Below are 16,760 nucleotides of genomic sequence, written 5' to 3' on the forward strand. Positions count from 1 at the left end.
AAAAGTTACATAAAGAAAGATCCTGTCAACAGGTCCCAGTGCGGTGAGCCTCGAGGAACCAGGACTAAATAGCCATTCTGTGTGCAATCACACCATCCTCGCAGCTCTGTGAGAAGTGTTGCCAAACGGCAATTGTTCCGCCTCACGCTCTTTCATTTGATTAGCGTTATATTCAGAACTTTCCATCCTTTCGTTGCCGTGATAATGAGAACCGGAGAAAACTGTCTGGTCGATTTTTGGCTAGGTATTCCGGTGGCGTGGCAGCCTGGTATGATGAGAAGTGATCAGTGGATGAGGATCCCGTCAGTGGGGAAAAGACGTGTCCTGAGCGACTACATCCGCGAACAAAACAAATAGATTGAACCTACCTCCAGTGTGTAAGATTGTTCTGTGGTGTGGTGTGGTGTTTACACTGCCCCCGCACATGCAGCATCACACTCGCTTACAGTGCAGCCTGCCCAGCCACAGGATTTATCCCGTGCTGACATTTCGGTGAAAGAAAGAAACTTAATAAACGCTCAGTTTGAGCCGAGGCGCCAACGATTCTTCTCAGACGGTTTCGTCCCTCCGCTGCTCAAGTCAAAGGCCGAAACATCAAGGCTGCTAAGGCATATGACCCGACACTCTGGAGTAGCCAAAAGCTGTAGAGATCAAGACTCCCAAGTGCAGATGGCGAAGCGAAGATGAATACACAGTATGCACATAACTCGAGCAGCTATTCTTTCAATTAATACAGAATCAGCTACAAGTCAGACGAACTTGAAGTCTTTCCATACATTGGCTTGAGTCTTCCAGCTATGACTACCCACCGTTATGTATACGGTCTGACAGATTCGCCAATGGACGATGTGAGCGATTTCATTACAATCTAGCCATGAAACAATGAATAATACATACATGAATAGCGGGTGACGCTTGGACCTCGGTACATTCAGGTTCGGCCATTATCTGAGATGAGAAAGTCATCAACTGCCAGGACTCCACTGATTGGACCCGTGCTCTGGTAATGCACACAGACTCTCTAGAATGTTCTGGCTCACAATCAGCCAGCATCTTCTTCCGACATTCTTCTAAATCGAAGTCATCTTGAAGGGTTGGGGAATGGCAAAGGGCAAAGCAAGGCTCTTCGGCGTAACCTGGCCGCTGTAGAAGTCCCCTTCTGAACATATTCCAAAGCTATCAGAGGGATCTCCAGGTCCCCTACGTACAAGATCCAAAGGATTCTGCTGCTATTCAGTATACTATTGACTGGCTTTGAAATAGCATCATACCTCCGAGCCAAGCAATGCTCTGATGAAATTGAACTTATATTCCAGGCCGCCCACAAACAATATGTTCTTTTCCTAATGTCACGTAAGCCTCAGTGTTGATTATTGGTAGTTCGAGATGTCTAATTGCCTTGTTCTTATTCTCATCCTCACTGTCATCGAACCCGAAACCTCGCCAAGTCCCTACGTTTGTCGACTTCCCCCAAAAGCCGCTGCCGGTCAACTTACCAGCACTCCAAGCATCTGCCGAAACGCCGATGCTAACTTGCTTTGTTGCGCCTTCCCAATAAGTGATCGAGCACCGCGGAGTGGAATAGAGCTCCGTGACAATGAATAAGGGTCGTCGTTTCAGCACTGGGCCAAATATCTTGTCTGCGAGTAGAATTGGCGCATTGGCTTTGCACCACTGATGGAACTGCTCTTTATGTGGGAAGGACTCGAACGTGACAGGGTCAGCCATAAGAACAGCACCATAGTTGCTTGACTTCTCGAATGCAAGATTCACGCCTGCCGAAGCTGGTGCTCCCGGAATGCTAAGAGTGATTCGTTAGTCGTAATTACTGTAGTTATTGATTGAGCTACGTCCAGACATACACAATGCTTGTGGTTTGCTCCAAGCCACAAGATGTGACTGTGTTCCCGAATATTGGTCCCCATCGCTGAGGTTTGCTGGAGCTTGCTACGGGCAGCGGTGACGATAGCGGTTTGTAGTTGCTGTGCTGAGACTCGATGTTCATGAGATCAAGTATGTCTTTCCATCTCCCATTCTCATCAAAGTAGCCGCAATGGCCAACCTTGAGCCCTTCGCTATCGGGATGATAAATCGGATCCCCAATGGAGAGATCCTTCAGAGACTGTATATAATATTGGGCAGCTTTTGGAGACATAATTGCATCCCTTCTTAGCTTCCTCTGAGTATGGTTCTGATTCAGTTTCCGATTTCAATCTGATGGTTCTGGTGTACTAGGGGAAGCGGGGCACACGTTCTAGTTCCAGCTCTCAATACCACGAGTCCCCAGCCTTTAAAGGCATTTCATGCTTCGGCCTTATGGTGCCTGTCAATCCTCTCGTGCAAATCCCTTTCTTTTTTTTTTTTTTTTTTTTTTTGGCTGTGTTGGAGTGGCTGAAAGGGCCAAACATCATTCGTACGGCGTGGGCTAACGAGCGGGGTATGCATTAGGCAGCTGAACCAACACGCCTTGTCCTTAACTCAGCTCTGAAGTCAGCTAAGGAAAACATATGCGGAGTAGCGAATTCGAGCTCATCCTCCTACACTGTTGGCATTTTTTGTTTATGGTGCAATGCTTAGTCGGCGTGGTCACTAGCTGTTCGCCCTTAAGGCGAGGCCAGCGCTCTGGCTAGGGAATCAAGTCTTTGACACCTGCACACATTCGTACCGTATTACATACAAGCTATGGAGGACGTCCTCGAACAAATCAACCAAGCGGCCAAAGGGGCCTTCCCGAACTCAATTACCAAATACAAATCTGTCAATGTGCTATTGCTTTCCTGGGAAGACGATGATCTAGGGGTCGAAGGTGATGTTCTGGAACTCAAAAAATTGTTCGTATCTGGATATGGATTTGACGCTGAACATTGGAAGATACCTTCCATGAAACCAGATTTCAAGCTGTCGAGTAAGCTCCTCGATTTTGTTACCACGCACGAAACACCCGACCCGAGGGACAGTCTCTTAATCATTTATTATGCGGGACATGGCTATCTAAACCCTCAGCGACAATCCGTGTGGTCATGGTGTGTAATATCCCCAGTCCCGATTGACGTTGCATGCTTCGTTTCTCCTAGGTTTCTTCACTAGGAGAAGTACCTAGTCTTCTTTGCTGTCCCGTCTCTTGCTCCCCTGAGATTACATTTCGTAAATCTCGTCTTTGTTGTTGTTGTGACATCAAGTAGTAAGTACCGCATAGAGACTAATTATTATACATAAGCCGTTCTTGGAACCCTTACGAGTTTTCCTCAAATCCTGTTGAAGTTGAACCGCCGAGTGTTGAGTGGCATGCCCACGAAGCCATATGCAGTAAGGCTGAGATGGATGTTCTCTTCTTGTACGATTGTTGTAGCGCAGCCGGAAGTGCTAGTAAGTTGACCAAAAAGGGTATCAAGGAGGTTATCGCCGCATCTGGATTTGAAACATGGGCCCCGGGTGAACTAGAGCACTCTTTCACCAGAGCCCTCATTCAGGTACTCGGATCGTTGTCACGGGCTCGTCCTTTCACGGTGGCCAGCTTGCATCAGCGGGTTCTTGAAAAGCTCCAGCGCTGGAGCCCTCAAATTGATGGCACGCAGTTCCGGACAGTTGCGAGCGACGGCCGCCTGACAGATATTGAACGAAGAAAGACGCCGGTACATATAGCGCTCAATCAGCAACCTGATTATTATCATAGCAGTATACAGCTTGTCGGACTGCTTGCACAACAACCTGGTGATAGCTCTATGAGATCTGACGAAAGATTTGCGCGCTGGAAAGACGGTACAGCAGATTATACAGATGTGATAATATCACTACGCATTCAAGCGAAACACAATCTCGAACCCGAGCAGATAGCGGAATGGATAAGAGATGTTCCTATGCTCGCCATGAGTATCAAGGTGCACGCCGTGGTGCATACAAGCGCTACGTTAGTCTTGCTTGCCATTCCAGTCGCTGTGTGGGACCTTCTTCCAGCAAATGTGCCTTGTTCATTTGTTGGATTTGCGAACACTTCGAACTTGATGTTTGGAAAGGAGCATCTTTTCATTTGGGATGAAGAGGAACGTATGAGATGGCATTCTGATTCGCGACAGCACTACCTGGTACACAAAGATAGACCATGCGCAACTGACAACCTTCGGAAGTGGTAGTACGATCAATACTTCCGATACTCCTCCGGTATCGAATCAGATACCCCTCAAACGAAGTATGCGACGCTCATGCAGAGCAAATGTATTGGTCATGCGCTTCTCAGGCCTCAGTCCCCTGACCTGTTCTTCCCTGGTGCCTGCGGGTATTTGACTGACACATTGCAACCCATAATGCTTCAAGGGGACCGTCCAAAGAAGGAGGCGGTTTCTAAGGAGTTGTATCTCGGACCCAAAGGGGCCGGCTCGTTTGGAGGGTTATCCTTGCAAGAGTATGTTTTGTTCCTTTGGCCGACATTCTTGTTCTATAATTCTGGCCGTGACAATCTGACAAGAAACAGAGGTGTTTTCATTTCATATGCGTTGCGAGATGGTTGGGGGGCTTTGCTCATTCCCATGCAGCAGGTCGTTCACCACAGCATTCCAGAACCCGACGATCTCCTCATGTGGGTAAACGTGAACGCGCAAAGTATTCTCAATCAACACCCAGAAGTTAAGAAACATGGATTCTACCTTGTTTCTGGCACGTACACTACAAATGATTTCTATATTCTTGTTAGAGACGGTCCAGCTGAGGCGAAGTCGTTTGTCCTTCGACGAACCTCTCAGGGGAATTTCGGGCCGCGATGGGTGATTCCTCACTATCCACGTGATAATATCACGTCAGAACTACACTTCGAGGAACAGGCTGTCATTTCCTTCGAAGGATTTCACTTTACATACAAGAAACTTTCAGTTCAAGTATAACCGTCCTATGATGAGCAAGCCCATATCACAATTACTGATCTTTGGTGTAGCGAGAACGCCATTCCACGACAATTGTTCAAGGGGAAGACTCGGAAAACGAGAAGGCTCTTTACGAATTTGAATATACCCCGTTCATTTGGCCAGCTAATGACAGGTCGATGGAATCGTGGTAGCATCATGATGAAAATTGAATACTTACTGTCGTTCGTCCATTTTCTCTCCCAACTCCAGATCTAACCGTTTCCGGCTGCAATTTTACAGTGGCGAGAGAAGGGAGAAAGAGTAGCGGCACAGAAGTATTGGTGCTAATTTATATCCCTTACTTTTGAACTCGATGAAAACTGTCTATGGTCATAGAAGTGAACCTAAGTAGAAGTCCGATCGGATGGAATTAAGAAAACAGATGCGCAGAAAGCAGAGCGAGTTTCATGTGCAAAATAAATCATGGAGGACTTGGAGCATCAAAGGATACATCTTCTTGAAAGTTCTTTGAAAGATCTTTTCCTTCCAGTGGCGGGAGCAAAGCTAGGGTAATCTTTCCTTTCAGGTCTGTGATGAGGTGTCACTATCCTCGTGAGTAGCATTAGGGGAACACAGAAGAGTCTCCTTTTTGTGTAAAAGATCGTCGGAAAAATATTGGCTCAGAGGGGCAGGCATGGGAATATGGAACAAGTTTTGCAGCATATTTATCCTGAATTTGCTTGGCTGATTTGGAAGTGAAATGCAATAAAATGTAGTCACAACGATGCTCTTCCGCCCATAACTTCCCATTTCTCATCATGCGCCGGCCCTGTGCAATGCTTTCCTCGACGTGGACTCTGGGGGAGACCGAGTCCTTGAGAATTCAGTCACATCGAAACCACAGGAGCCTGGATTGGGTGGCCGCATCTGACTGCTGCAAGCTGACAGTCACTTGACATGGTCTCAGGCAAATGGATGAATCAAGCTAAGAACTGGCAAACAGCGGAGGATCTGAGAATCAGAACAACTGCACATATAGCTCGGGCTTAAACTTCTGGTTGCACTCAGATATATAAAAGCAGATTCTATATCACGCCTGTCTTTCCTTTCCTGGGACAGGGGTCAAGACTCTCGATCAAGCTATAGTAACAAATGACTCCTCGGACCCGCACATTCTAGGATGACCATTCCCTTACTTCCGACTCTTGCTTTCACCACCTTGCGAATATCCTGGGCCTAAATCATGTATCGAAAGGCAGCAATTCCAGATACGAAGTTGCACTTCTGCTCTGCGTCGTCCTAGAAGGTATACTCCTGGACAAGTCCGCCGAATAGGGCAACGAGCATGTGCTATGCTCACTTCTTTGTAGGGATGTCGAGATGAATTGTTTCAATTCTATTGCCGTGTGCATCATATGCGACAGCCGTGATGTGGTCTTTTGGATCCCCAGCACTTTTGTGATCGCCCTCCCTGATTCATCGTTAGATGGACACGTCTCAAGAATTGAGCAATTTTGGTCAGTACACACCTGGAAATAAGCTTCTTGGTATTTGGAGGTAACGGCTTCGTGCTCTTTTCAGCTGCTTCCTTCAGAGCAGGACCATGAGCCGCGGCAACATCTGAAGGTCTCGCAGTGTAGTCGATAGTTGAACGGCTGTTCAACGATATCGTTTTGAGGCTTTTGAACGAACTGACGTTTCTATACCTAATAACGAACCGCCGTTCGTTTTGTAAGTATATAAACTAACGGAACGAGGTCGTTGCTAAGAACGAACGGATAAACTTACCTATAAATCTGCCTCTACTATGTCTCTAGTTACTTCCTCTACTCCTGGCCTTTTTAAAAGAGTATTCTGTTGAACCTCCGTATCTTTAGCTTTCATTTCCTACTTAATTGGACCGGTTCACGACTTTAAACACTCCAGATATTTAATTATATATATACCTATCTTATTCCGACGATCCGAAAGAGTGATTTTTACTATAGAAAACGCGTGTTCTAGATCGCTAGATATCGCTGGAAGTGAGAGTATATTAAGAGCTATTCTAGAGAGGTTTAGAAAGGCCTTTTATTACGTAGGCTTAAGCTACTACTTAATAGCGTTATTATAGCTGTAAACACACTCCGTCTTGTAATATTGGTTATATTCGTCTGTAATAAGGGTCGGCGTATCGATCTAACGTAGCTAGAGCTCGAACTTGTTAGTAAAAGAGGTATAAAGCGTTGGAGAAGTTAGAATAGTTGATTTTAGCTTGTATTCGTTGTCTTAGAGCTTCTGAACAGCTGCCTTTACTTTCTCCTGCTAAGAGGGCCTCCAGAACTTCTCGATATACGACTATTTACGTGCGGGATTTAATAAGAGAGCTATAGCGTAGGCTGGAGATTCGTTACTTTTACTATAATATTTGTCTATTTTCTGCTATCCTGAATTAACTATTGCAGATATCTTAACGTTATCTTAATACCTCTCTTTAGCTTTCTTAAAGTAAGTAAGTATAAAATCTATTGAAGGGAGAACTTAGTCGAGAGAGGCTTCGTAACTTTTAAGACACTTAGTAGATGATTTCAGGACTCCTAAAAAGCTCTTAATCTCACCTAAAATCCTTTAATCTTCAGTATCCAGGTGATCCGGTTCGATTTCCATGTCTTTATAAGTTGTAAAATATTCCTTAATTACCTCCTGTAATAACAGAGTAACCTTAAGTATTAAAAACTAAGAGTTCTATCGCGTAGAGTTATCTCTATAGAGGTGATAATTCCTAGATAAGGTGAGGAACCTTTGGAGCCGTAAGGTGCTATATTATATAAAAACGATGAAATTATAAAGCTTCCTAAGAGGTCCCTTTTAACGCTATTCCCTTATCTCTTCTATTATTTATTGCAGCTATCGGTTTATTATTATTTCATTCTCTGTAGATTTAATCGATTCGTCGTTAGTAATAAAAAGGAAGGCTTTCGCAGTAAGGTTAATGATATAGCCGGTATAGCGTAATCGGTGAGTAGTAGGGTTATATCGAATACTGAAGGACTCATGAAGATCTTACTTAAATTATTAGTAAAAGCTATAAGGAAAGCAGTAGACTTACTAAGAGCAAGAAACCTTATTATTATATTATTATCTACCGTGTTATCTATTATAAAATACCCTAATTTCCCTTGAACCTCCTAATCCTTTATTACCTCTATTACTATAGAGGCTAGATTCTCTCCTGTTTTATTCTTAGAGACCTCTCTTATTCCTCCTATAGTTCTCCTTACTATTCCGTTAGCTCCGACGTAATGGAAGATAATCGTAAGTATAGGGAGGTTGTTTATTAAAATCTATATATCGTAAGAGACATGTATCTTTGAAAGGGCGTTTTTAATATTATCTTTAACCTTACTTTTATAAGCTTTGAATTATCGTTCTACCTATATACTAATTGTAGAGTGAGAGCGTAGTAACTAACACGTAATATCGGAGTTAAGGTATTTAAGGAGTTCACGGAATTCGAGTCTTTCAGCTAGCTGTAAAGGTTGAGAGTATACTAAGATAAATCTACAGAAAGTTAGTATTAAAAACAGGTGAGAATACTTATATTACTTAGTATAGAGAAGCTCCAGCTTATCTGGGTTAATAGAGTTACTATCACTTACTCCTATATTCCGACGCTTAAATCGAGACTTATCTGCTATTTTAACCTAACGTTTAAAACTAATAGAGAGAGGTTATTAACGTGTAGAACTGCTATAGGTAACAGTAGTTCCCTGGGGATCACTTTTCTTTAATCTATAGGTAGCTAAATACTCCTCCGCAGACCGTGTGCCACTATTTATATAGTAAACCTTTGAATAGTAGCTATAGCGCTATATCTCTTTACTAGTAGCCTTATCGTAGTATCTCTTGTTAATATTCTTACTCGGCATATGCTGAAATATCTATGCCTAATGTTTGTTTTTATATGCTGAAGGCTCTAGAGGGCTAGGAGGCTCTAAAGGTGCTCTATAAGTTATTAGGTCTAAATTAATAGGAATTGGAGGTGTGATATTATCTTTTGTAGGTAGCGGAGCGAAATTGAGATATGCTTAACAATTTCCACGTCTCCTGGGAGTTAAAGAGCCTCTAGAGTAGTTGTTGGTATTATTTATAAGTTAACGTTGAGTTAAGGAAGGTATTTTAATAGTTTTAAAGATGAGGTTTCTTTATAAAAATCGCGTTAGGAGTAACTTAACTTCAACCCCTTTTTTCTTAATAACTACTCGGTGGAAAATAACAAATGATATATTAAATGAAAGATCTACGCTATAGCTTGAATTTAATGTTATTTTTATGTATTTATACTAAAGATTAGTAGAGTTTAATGCTTAGATATCTGACTTTCCCCTGAAGGTTATTAGAAGGGGTAGCACAGTCTACTTATATAAGGCTTAGCGGGAACTATACTAAAACGGGGTTAAACGACTCTGTTCCGTTGGAGATCTGACTAACTAACGGCTGTTCTAGGTCGCTAAAACGAACGCTAGTCCGTTTGGGGTTAGTGTAAACGAACGGCCGTCCGTTCCTGTTTTGCTAAGAACGAGAAAACTATCGACCACGCTGAGGTCTCGTCCACTCTGTCGTCTCTGTTGCAACTTCGCAGGCGATTTCAACGCCTATCTTGACAATTTTACCAACGGGAATGGCCTTTTTGATTGCGTTACCGGACATGACGAGTTGTGCTAGACTGGGAGGAACTGAGAGTGTAATGTTTCGACGACGAGATAAAAAAAGGAAAGCGCTGGTAAATACAAGAGTTCGAAACGCGGCTTGTGAGGGACGAATGATATCGAATAAAGTAATTAAGGAAGGAATCTAGTTATGGTACCAGCAATGTATGCAGCGTAGCAATGTTCTTATACTGCCACATTTCTTTGGTGCCAAACCAAGAGATGGAATCGACGACAGAATTAACGCCTACCCCGGTCCTGCTTACTGTATGTTTGAGTTTGAGAACGCGCGCGCTTGGCCAAGCGATACCACGTTTAGGCTCAGCCGCTTGGCCAGGTAGCAGTCAATTGTTCATCTGATGGAAATTTGATTCGACATCGATCAATCTTTCATCCAGAGCCAAGAAACGAAAAGCATGGCGCGAGTCACCGGGATGAGGCCGGAAAGGTCTGGAAGGCGTATCGCTCTATTCGATGGCAGCATAGGGTAGTAGTATTGAGTCCGCTCCGCTCGGAACCTGTGGATATTCAATGCGGCGCTTGGAACATATTTCCAGCTCGCCTAAGTGTGCAAAGGGTGTGCAGCAGGGTTGAAAAATGATTTGGTCCAATCGAATTTTTATTGTCGGCAAGTGTCAAGATCCAGGAGCCCTCTACCTGCCCCCAGAAAGTCCAGATAGCAGAGCTTAATCAATCGGAAAGCAGGGGACTTGAATGCCACCTATGGTACACCACTAAACCACTCATCATGTAATAATTGCTTCGCAGTTGGACGATCTCTAGGATCCAATTTCATAACTTTTAGCAAAAACCCCCTGTCTTCCTCTGTCAGACAGTCGTCCTCAATTAGTTTAAACGGCCTTTGCTTCTGATTGTCTTTGATGTGTTGAGTGGCCGAGGCTAGAATTGACCATCTGTCGCCGTCCTCTCTCGGGATCAGCTCTATATAGGACTTGGGAACGGGACCAAAGTGGGCTAGTTGTCTTATGATGATGTGAATCAGATACTCTTCGTCATCAGCTGTGGCGTCTTTAGGGTCGGGCTTGAACATGTGCCAGTTAAGACCCCATATAAGGCTTATGACCTGTGTAGATGTAAGCGTAGTTCAAGCAATGCGTTTTCCAACTACTACTCAGCACCTACCGTTGCGCCAAATGACCAAATATCAGTAGACTGCCCCCATCTGAGCTGCATCATAGTCTCAGGGCTCCTGAAGATGGCAGCTCCTACATGCGGACCGTCCATACCGACCTTGAGGTAATCCTTGGGGTCTATGCGAGTAACGTCGCCAAAATCAGCCAGTTGAACATCCGCGAATCGTGATGATCCAGTGCCATAGTTGACAAGAATATTGTCCGGTTTGATGTCTGTAATTATTATTGTTAGTTGCAGTCTTTAATGGTGACATGTGGGGAGCAGAGAGGCGGAGGTGAGCTGTCGGGAGCGACAGACCAGTATGCGTATACCCATCTTCATGCAAAGCCTGGATTGCTTGGAGCACTCTTTTTGCTACGAACTTCACATCTGAGCTTTTCAGGGTCTCCATGGCTGATGCATGCAAAAGATTGTCGTCCAGGTGCTGTAGGATCAAAGATGGAGGATTTTTGGTTTCGTCCAACACCTGACGTATGTAGGGGCAGCTGCGGAAATGCTTTGAGACATCCCGCTCGTTGTCGAGCCGGCCTTGGGGAGCTGTCTTAATGATAAATTTCACAGCTTGAGAATTGCTTTTCCTGGATGTAATTAGATAGCTGTGGCCGAGTTGGATGAGTGAAGCTAGTCTCACGTAGCTGTCCAGATGTCTTTGGCGATTTGCGCAGAGACAAGATAACTTCCCAGTTTTCCTTCGAGGCGTTGACCGATATTGATGCAAGCAGCCATTTGGTTTGTCTCCTTTGTGTTGTAATGAATGGCCAAGTGTCGAGCTTAACAGGGAAAGATTGTTGGTGATGATGGCAAAGGGATCAGAGCTGGCTGCATAAAAGTACAGTACCTATGCGCGCGCGTGTCCTTGGTCACGTGTGACGACTCATGCGCCAAGGATAACTTACCAAAGGTAGGTACCAGTAGAATAGGTAGGTACATTCTGTAGTGCTCAACAACAGAGACATGCCAGGGAGTGGTCTTACCAAGCTTAGACATACATAGCAAGGAAAAGTGCACCATTCTTTTATCACGAGTACTCCCTCGAGTGACTACCAGATTCTGGCTCAAAAGGGCATAGCTTGGCATCTATGATGCCAAGTTACTGCCCAGATAAACCTTTTACTATTTTTATACTTCAAAGCACCTTCAAGCCAAGTAGAGAGTTATCTTACAATTTCATATTTTCTTTTTCATCCCAATTCGAACTATAAGAAACATTATTGCACTGTCCTTCACACCCTTGGCAAAGGATACATACATCCCCTGTGTGAGATGTATCTATGTAAATATCAATACTAAACCTTCTCCTTACAGCGACATTAGAGCCGAGGTCAGTGACATGAGAACACAAGCCGAACACGGTCATCTGGGTCACTTTCAGGTGCTGCTAATCCAGACCTCCTCAATAGAAGAGAGGACTATCTCAATGAATATGATAGACACACGATATATTTACAGATGACGGCCGAGCCGAAAAGTGCACTATCGATACATCTCCTAGAGTAGATCTTGATCTTCATCGACCCGACCAGACCCCAGCAGCAAACGACTCCTCGGATCCCTACTCTGAAGCAAACCCTTCCTCTTACTCGCCCTCTCCCGCCTCCGCCACTTGACAGCCGCCAACCGCTGTATAATCTTCTGCAATTCCACAGCAGTAAAGTACTCTCCCCCAAGCGCCTCATCAATCTGCTTCGCTGCTTCTTCAAGGCTGACGATGGTGCCTCTATGATGCTCGTTGTAGCGGCGATTAGAGTAGCCGGGCCCGTAGTACATGATGAGGCGGTGGAAGATGGCTTTGCGGACGCTGCGGCGCTCGATGTGGACGCCGAGACTGTTGAGTTTCTTCAGGATGTAGATGCCGGATGTTATGGCTGATGATGCTTGTGCGAGCGAAGTTGATGTGGTGAGGAGACGGGACGAGTGCGTGCGACGAAGGAGTTGAGGACGGCTGGCTATGAAGCCCCATTCAATGATAGCTTTCTGTAGACTAGCTGGAAACAGCATGCGGACTGGGTGTAAACCGTGGGATGTCGAGAGCTCGGCCGGAACACGGTATCGACGCAGCCAAGATTCAGTTAACGTGTGGTTCTGCGGTCCGTAGTGCGTTGCAAGCCATATACATAGACGTCTCAAATTGCCCATCTGGCCAAGCATGCCAAGTCGTCGAAAGACCTCGTGCCATGCCTTTGGTGGAACATAAGTTCCAGATCGCATTATTGCCTTCAGCATAGCAATGCTCTCCATCAAATCAGGCTTTCCATTTCCGCCATCGCGGTTCCGCAGAGTCATAGGTCTATGCCCTGACTGACGTGGGGGTAGTATGTGCCTGAGAAGGAGAGAGATAGTTTGTCCCTTCACTGGTATCCCATCTAGTAGCATATCTTCAAGACCGCGAAGAGCAGCAGCAGGTTCACTGGTTGAAGTGATCATTCTCAGCTCAATGTTCCGCCTGTCGATGTGTGGAGAGAAACTAGCGAGAAGTCTGATTTCCAGTGTCCTGCGATATTGCGTCCAGTCACCCTCGTGCGCATACTTCTCAAGAAGAGCTTCTTGAAGCTTGAAGTTTTCAAGCTCGTCTGGATGCTGGTCACTGTTCAAGAGGCCATCCAACACGTCAAGCTTGCCATGTGAGGCATGTCGAGCGAATGTCTTGACGGCTCGGGAAAAGAGAGACGTTCCAATAGAGATGCCCAATTCTTTGAGCTGTTCGATCCTTGCGAGAATAGCTTTCGGTTCCGGATCTCGAAGTGCTATTGCTTGAAGTGAGAGAGGACCAATTTCCTGGATACCGAGAGCATGAACCGCGTTGATTGCAACATCCAAGGATATCCAAGTAGTAGCAAACCAGCGAGCCCCCAGCTCATCGTTGTATTTCTTGACTGGAATGTGCAATGTCTCTCCGTGTATGACGTTCATCAATTCCCTGGAAATCTTGAAGCTGTCTTCAAGCTTTTGTGACAGTGTGGATGCAAAAGAAACTCCACCTTTCACAAGGTCTTGAGTTACCCTTCTCGCGGAAGGCGGGTCATAATTAGCCAGATAGTGAACCAGGGTTTCGGCATGTTTCGCTGATGGCGGAAAGTCTCCATTGTTGCAGAGGAAAGAATGCCACTGCATCGCCAACTTGTACTTCTGAGACTGGCATAGGAGTGGAATGATCTTGTGGTACAAATCTCGGTACGGGAGCATATTATATAACTGCTTCAGCTTACCCAAGTCGCCTTCTCTAATAATCACTCTTCGACACATGTTTCTAAATGTGATTTGATTGGGTTTCTGGATCGCACTTAGACGATTGTGCCATGTAAGAGCCGCATCACCTTGGTGGGCTTCAAGAAAATGGCCAACGATGCATGGGTACACACTGGGATGTAGGCCACTCTCTTTGGAGTACTGGTAGATCTCATCTAGGACATCAGGATCCTTGAGTCCAAGTGACAGAAATGCGTACCACAGTGAGTCCGCACGATATCCTTTCGTAGGTAGCTGGATGGCTCGTTCTTGAATTGCACGCCAGAAATTCAGCACACCTGCACTTCCATGTATTCGTTGTCTGTATTCCAGAAGCATAGCCCACAACTCGATGTCGGTTTTGTAGCGAGTATCAAGCAGTCTTTTTCTGTCTCGGTCTGGCAAGACAGAAATATCTGATTCGTACTCGAGCCGTTCATGACTAAACATTGACTCTCTCCAATGAATCCGTCCGTTTGGCTCCATATATTTTGACAGTTCTGCTTGAATGTGACTTAATGCACCGTCCCTCGATAAACTCTCTTCTTGTCTTGAAGTTGTTCCCAGCAGTGCATTCGGTGCTGTCGAAATGAAATCCGGCTCCTTCTGTTTGTTCACAACCCCGCCAGGCCTCACTGCCACATGAGGATGTAACCGTTCCTGGTCTGTGTCGCCAGTCCCATCAATTTCTTTAGCCTGGAACTCGATTCCCTGACTCTCTCTAGCAGCAATCGCTAGCCCCGAGTACTTTCTCAGGCACAGATTCCTCTTCTTCCCTCTGCGCGACTCCAAATTCGCCGGCGCAAAGCATTTGGCGGCGCCCTCATTTCCAACCAGGAATCTCAGCAACTCTCTACTGGACGGGCTGGCGACCAGTGTCTGTAAAGCAGGCCGCATACTTCAAACTCGGTATCCTTACAGGCCAATTGGCGTATGGAGAATCGAAAATCGCCATTGCATCACGCGATAGTCGTCGCGATTGTCGGTTCCTGGGTGGTGTCTTGGTTGCTTTTGCTCTTCAGTCTTGGGTTTGCCAAGAGCATTGAAGCTCTGAGGTGAAGTATTAGTCAGCGTGCGCTAGTCCCATCCCGAGCTTCAACGTCGAAATCGAACCACAACAGCGATCAACGAAACAGAACTCTCCTCTCTTCCACCACAACTCGAATCCAGCATCTTCACAATGGCAGGGTAAGAAAACTCTTCAATCTCCCCCTCTTCGTACATTCCAGGTTTCCAGGACTGTACAATGCGACTCCTCCGAACAACGGGCGCGGAACTGAGATTGGCATCATTTTGCGGAAAGGGAACTAAGAAGTTGGACGGGGTCAATTGATATTCACGGATGGAGAAGAGGCCTGGATATGTGATACTTCGGCCGCTGTTGCGGAAATGAAGGACATGAAGGGCAGGAAATGCTGGATAATGTGGAGCTGGGCCGGCTTCTTCAAGCGGCTCCTTGGCCGGTCGCTGCCACGGGAGTTCACAACCACAGCACAGCTGGCATGTTTCAACCACTTCAGCGATGATTGTCTTCGAGAATGAAAATTGGCCTAAAACCCGCTCGAATTGGTCAGATCTTCTGACGGACCAGGGCGAACTCCATTGGACCGACACGATAGAACGACTCTTTTCCTCTGAGATTACCACGCTCTACGATCGAAACCTATGGAATAAGCACCAATTGCACAGCGTACAGATATAGAAGATAGATCATTGGCTAACAATACATTTCAATAGCTTCGTCAACCGCGAAAACCGTGTTCCCCACTACCAGCGCTTGTTCCAGGAGGGAGCCAGACAACATGTCCGTCAATGGAACCAGGTACGCTTCTTTCTCTTCTCGAATCATTCCCTTGAATATGGAAGAAAGGGGAGGACTTACATCAGTTGGTGGAAGAATCACATAGGCAGGATTAGCAGGAGCAGAGCGGAGCAGTCAGGCGAGAGAAGCGCAAAAGACGACGAGACGCAATGGGGGAACGTCAGCTAACAACCTCTCACAGACTCCTAAGAGCAAGATCATGCTGTACCCATACTACGCCGCTCTCTTCGGTGGTCTCGCTGGTACGTTACGTCGACAGCCCCTACATCACACTCTCAATTTCCCCTCCCACATCTCCCTCCACATCTGCCTCCACCTCTCCTCAAGAACAAGACTAACATCCTTCTCTCCATTAGGCTCGATGTACATGATGGTCAGATTGACCCTCGGACACAAGACCTGGTTCGGCAAGAACTAGACGACAGAAGCTATACCAACGATGATTGTAGATCGGAATGTGGGGTGGTCGTGGTGCAGGGCATTTGCCTTGGGATAGAGAGGATGGGAAGGGAGGAGGAAAGGACTGTACAATTCATACATGAATGGAGAGGATAGAGCTTTTCTTATCACGTTCACTTCGACCTATCTACCCTACCTGCCTCTCATGATGGCATGCCTGTGAAATTATCCTGACACTTTCCTTGCCGTGTATTGTCCGACTACTGCTCCGATGCGATAGATTGGAAAAAGCAAGCCCAAAGACTTATGTAGGCTCAATTATATCAAGAGGCCTCGAATTCATAAGCGGTAGTGGACCGTTAATGTTCGATGTAGGCATGCATGCAATTGGCAAGTATACCTGCGTAAAGTGTAAAGTTACACGATCAACGAGCTCCGCATCGCCTATCTTGCCATCTCATCTCATGTCTTTGCAACCCCAATATTCCTTCCCCTCATACGCAGACCAGACCAGACCAGACCATGCAGCGCCAATCCCAAATGTAAAAATCTCAAAATCAAAGTCCTCAGATCAGCTCAGGTCTACTCAGAGCAGCATAACGTCTACCTATCCTACACCCCATTTTCCATTCCGTT

The 16,760-nt window shown here is 45.7% G+C and overlaps 6 protein-coding genes across 7 annotated transcripts; 3 read left to right on the forward strand and 3 right to left on the reverse strand.

The window, feature by feature from the left end:
• Position 1: 1 nt before the first annotated feature.
• On the reverse strand, positions 2-2,237 carry ONS95_007409 (uncharacterized protein). The gene is made up of 6 exons (XM_058500915.1): positions 1,863-2,237; positions 1,399-1,801; positions 1,272-1,343; positions 777-1,223; positions 369-720; positions 2-265 (listed from the first exon to the last, which is right to left on the reverse strand). The coding sequence occupies exons 1-4, from the start codon at positions 2,153-2,155 to the stop codon at positions 1,071-1,073; spliced, it is 921 nt and encodes a 306-aa protein (XP_058362231.1). The 5' UTR covers positions 2,156-2,237; the 3' UTR covers positions 2-265; positions 369-720; positions 777-1,070.
• Positions 2,238-2,682: 445 nt separating this feature from the next.
• ONS95_007410 (uncharacterized protein) lies at positions 2,683-4,130 on the forward strand (the record flags this gene model as incomplete). Its single annotated transcript, XM_058500916.1, has 2 exons — positions 2,683-3,023; positions 3,218-4,130. 2 exons carry the CDS (start codon positions 2,683-2,685, stop codon positions 4,128-4,130), a joined length of 1,254 nt encoding a protein of 417 aa, XP_058362232.1.
• Positions 4,131-4,301: 171 nt separating this feature from the next.
• On the forward strand, positions 4,302-5,047 carry ONS95_007411 (uncharacterized protein; the record flags this gene model as incomplete). The annotated part of the gene is made up of 3 exons (XM_058500917.1): positions 4,302-4,399; positions 4,469-4,868; positions 4,925-5,047. The coding sequence occupies 3 exons, from the start codon at positions 4,302-4,304 to the stop codon at positions 5,045-5,047; spliced, it is 621 nt and encodes a 206-aa protein (XP_058362233.1).
• Positions 5,048-9,150: 4,103 nt separating this feature from the next.
• On the reverse strand, positions 9,151-11,476 carry ONS95_007412 (uncharacterized protein). 2 transcript variants are annotated; one of them, XM_058500918.1, is made up of 4 exons: positions 11,310-11,476; positions 10,976-11,256; positions 10,667-10,890; positions 9,151-10,607 (listed from the first exon to the last, which is right to left on the reverse strand). In XM_058500918.1, the coding sequence occupies exons 1-4, from the start codon at positions 11,402-11,404 to the stop codon at positions 10,245-10,247; spliced, it is 963 nt and encodes a 320-aa protein (XP_058362234.1). In that variant the 5' UTR covers positions 11,405-11,476; the 3' UTR covers positions 9,151-10,244. The 2 variants fall into 2 exon arrangements, with proteins under 2 accessions (XP_058362234.1, XP_058362235.1); XM_058500919.1 differs by having other exon boundaries at positions 10,976-11,476.
• Positions 11,477-12,166: 690 nt separating this feature from the next.
• Positions 12,167-14,800, reverse strand: ONS95_007413 (uncharacterized protein; the record flags this gene model as incomplete). Its single annotated transcript, XM_058500920.1, has 1 exon — positions 12,167-14,800. The coding sequence occupies one exon, from the start codon at positions 14,798-14,800 to the stop codon at positions 12,167-12,169; it is 2,634 nt and encodes an 877-aa protein (XP_058362236.1).
• A 283-nt stretch (positions 14,801-15,083) lies between these two features.
• Positions 15,084-16,143, forward strand: ONS95_007414 (uncharacterized protein; the record flags this gene model as incomplete). Its single annotated transcript, XM_058500921.1, has 4 exons — positions 15,084-15,091; positions 15,641-15,725; positions 15,907-15,967; positions 16,082-16,143. The coding sequence occupies 4 exons, from the start codon at positions 15,084-15,086 to the stop codon at positions 16,141-16,143; spliced, it is 216 nt and encodes a 71-aa protein (XP_058362237.1).
• Between the last annotated feature and the right edge of the window lie 617 nt (positions 16,144-16,760).

This window comes from Cadophora gregata (genome assembly GCF_030347475.1).
Source record: "Cadophora gregata isolate MNR1 chromosome Unknown scaffold_2, whole genome shotgun sequence".
Taxonomy (NCBI): domain Eukaryota; kingdom Fungi; phylum Ascomycota; class Leotiomycetes; order Helotiales; family Ploettnerulaceae; genus Cadophora; species Cadophora gregata.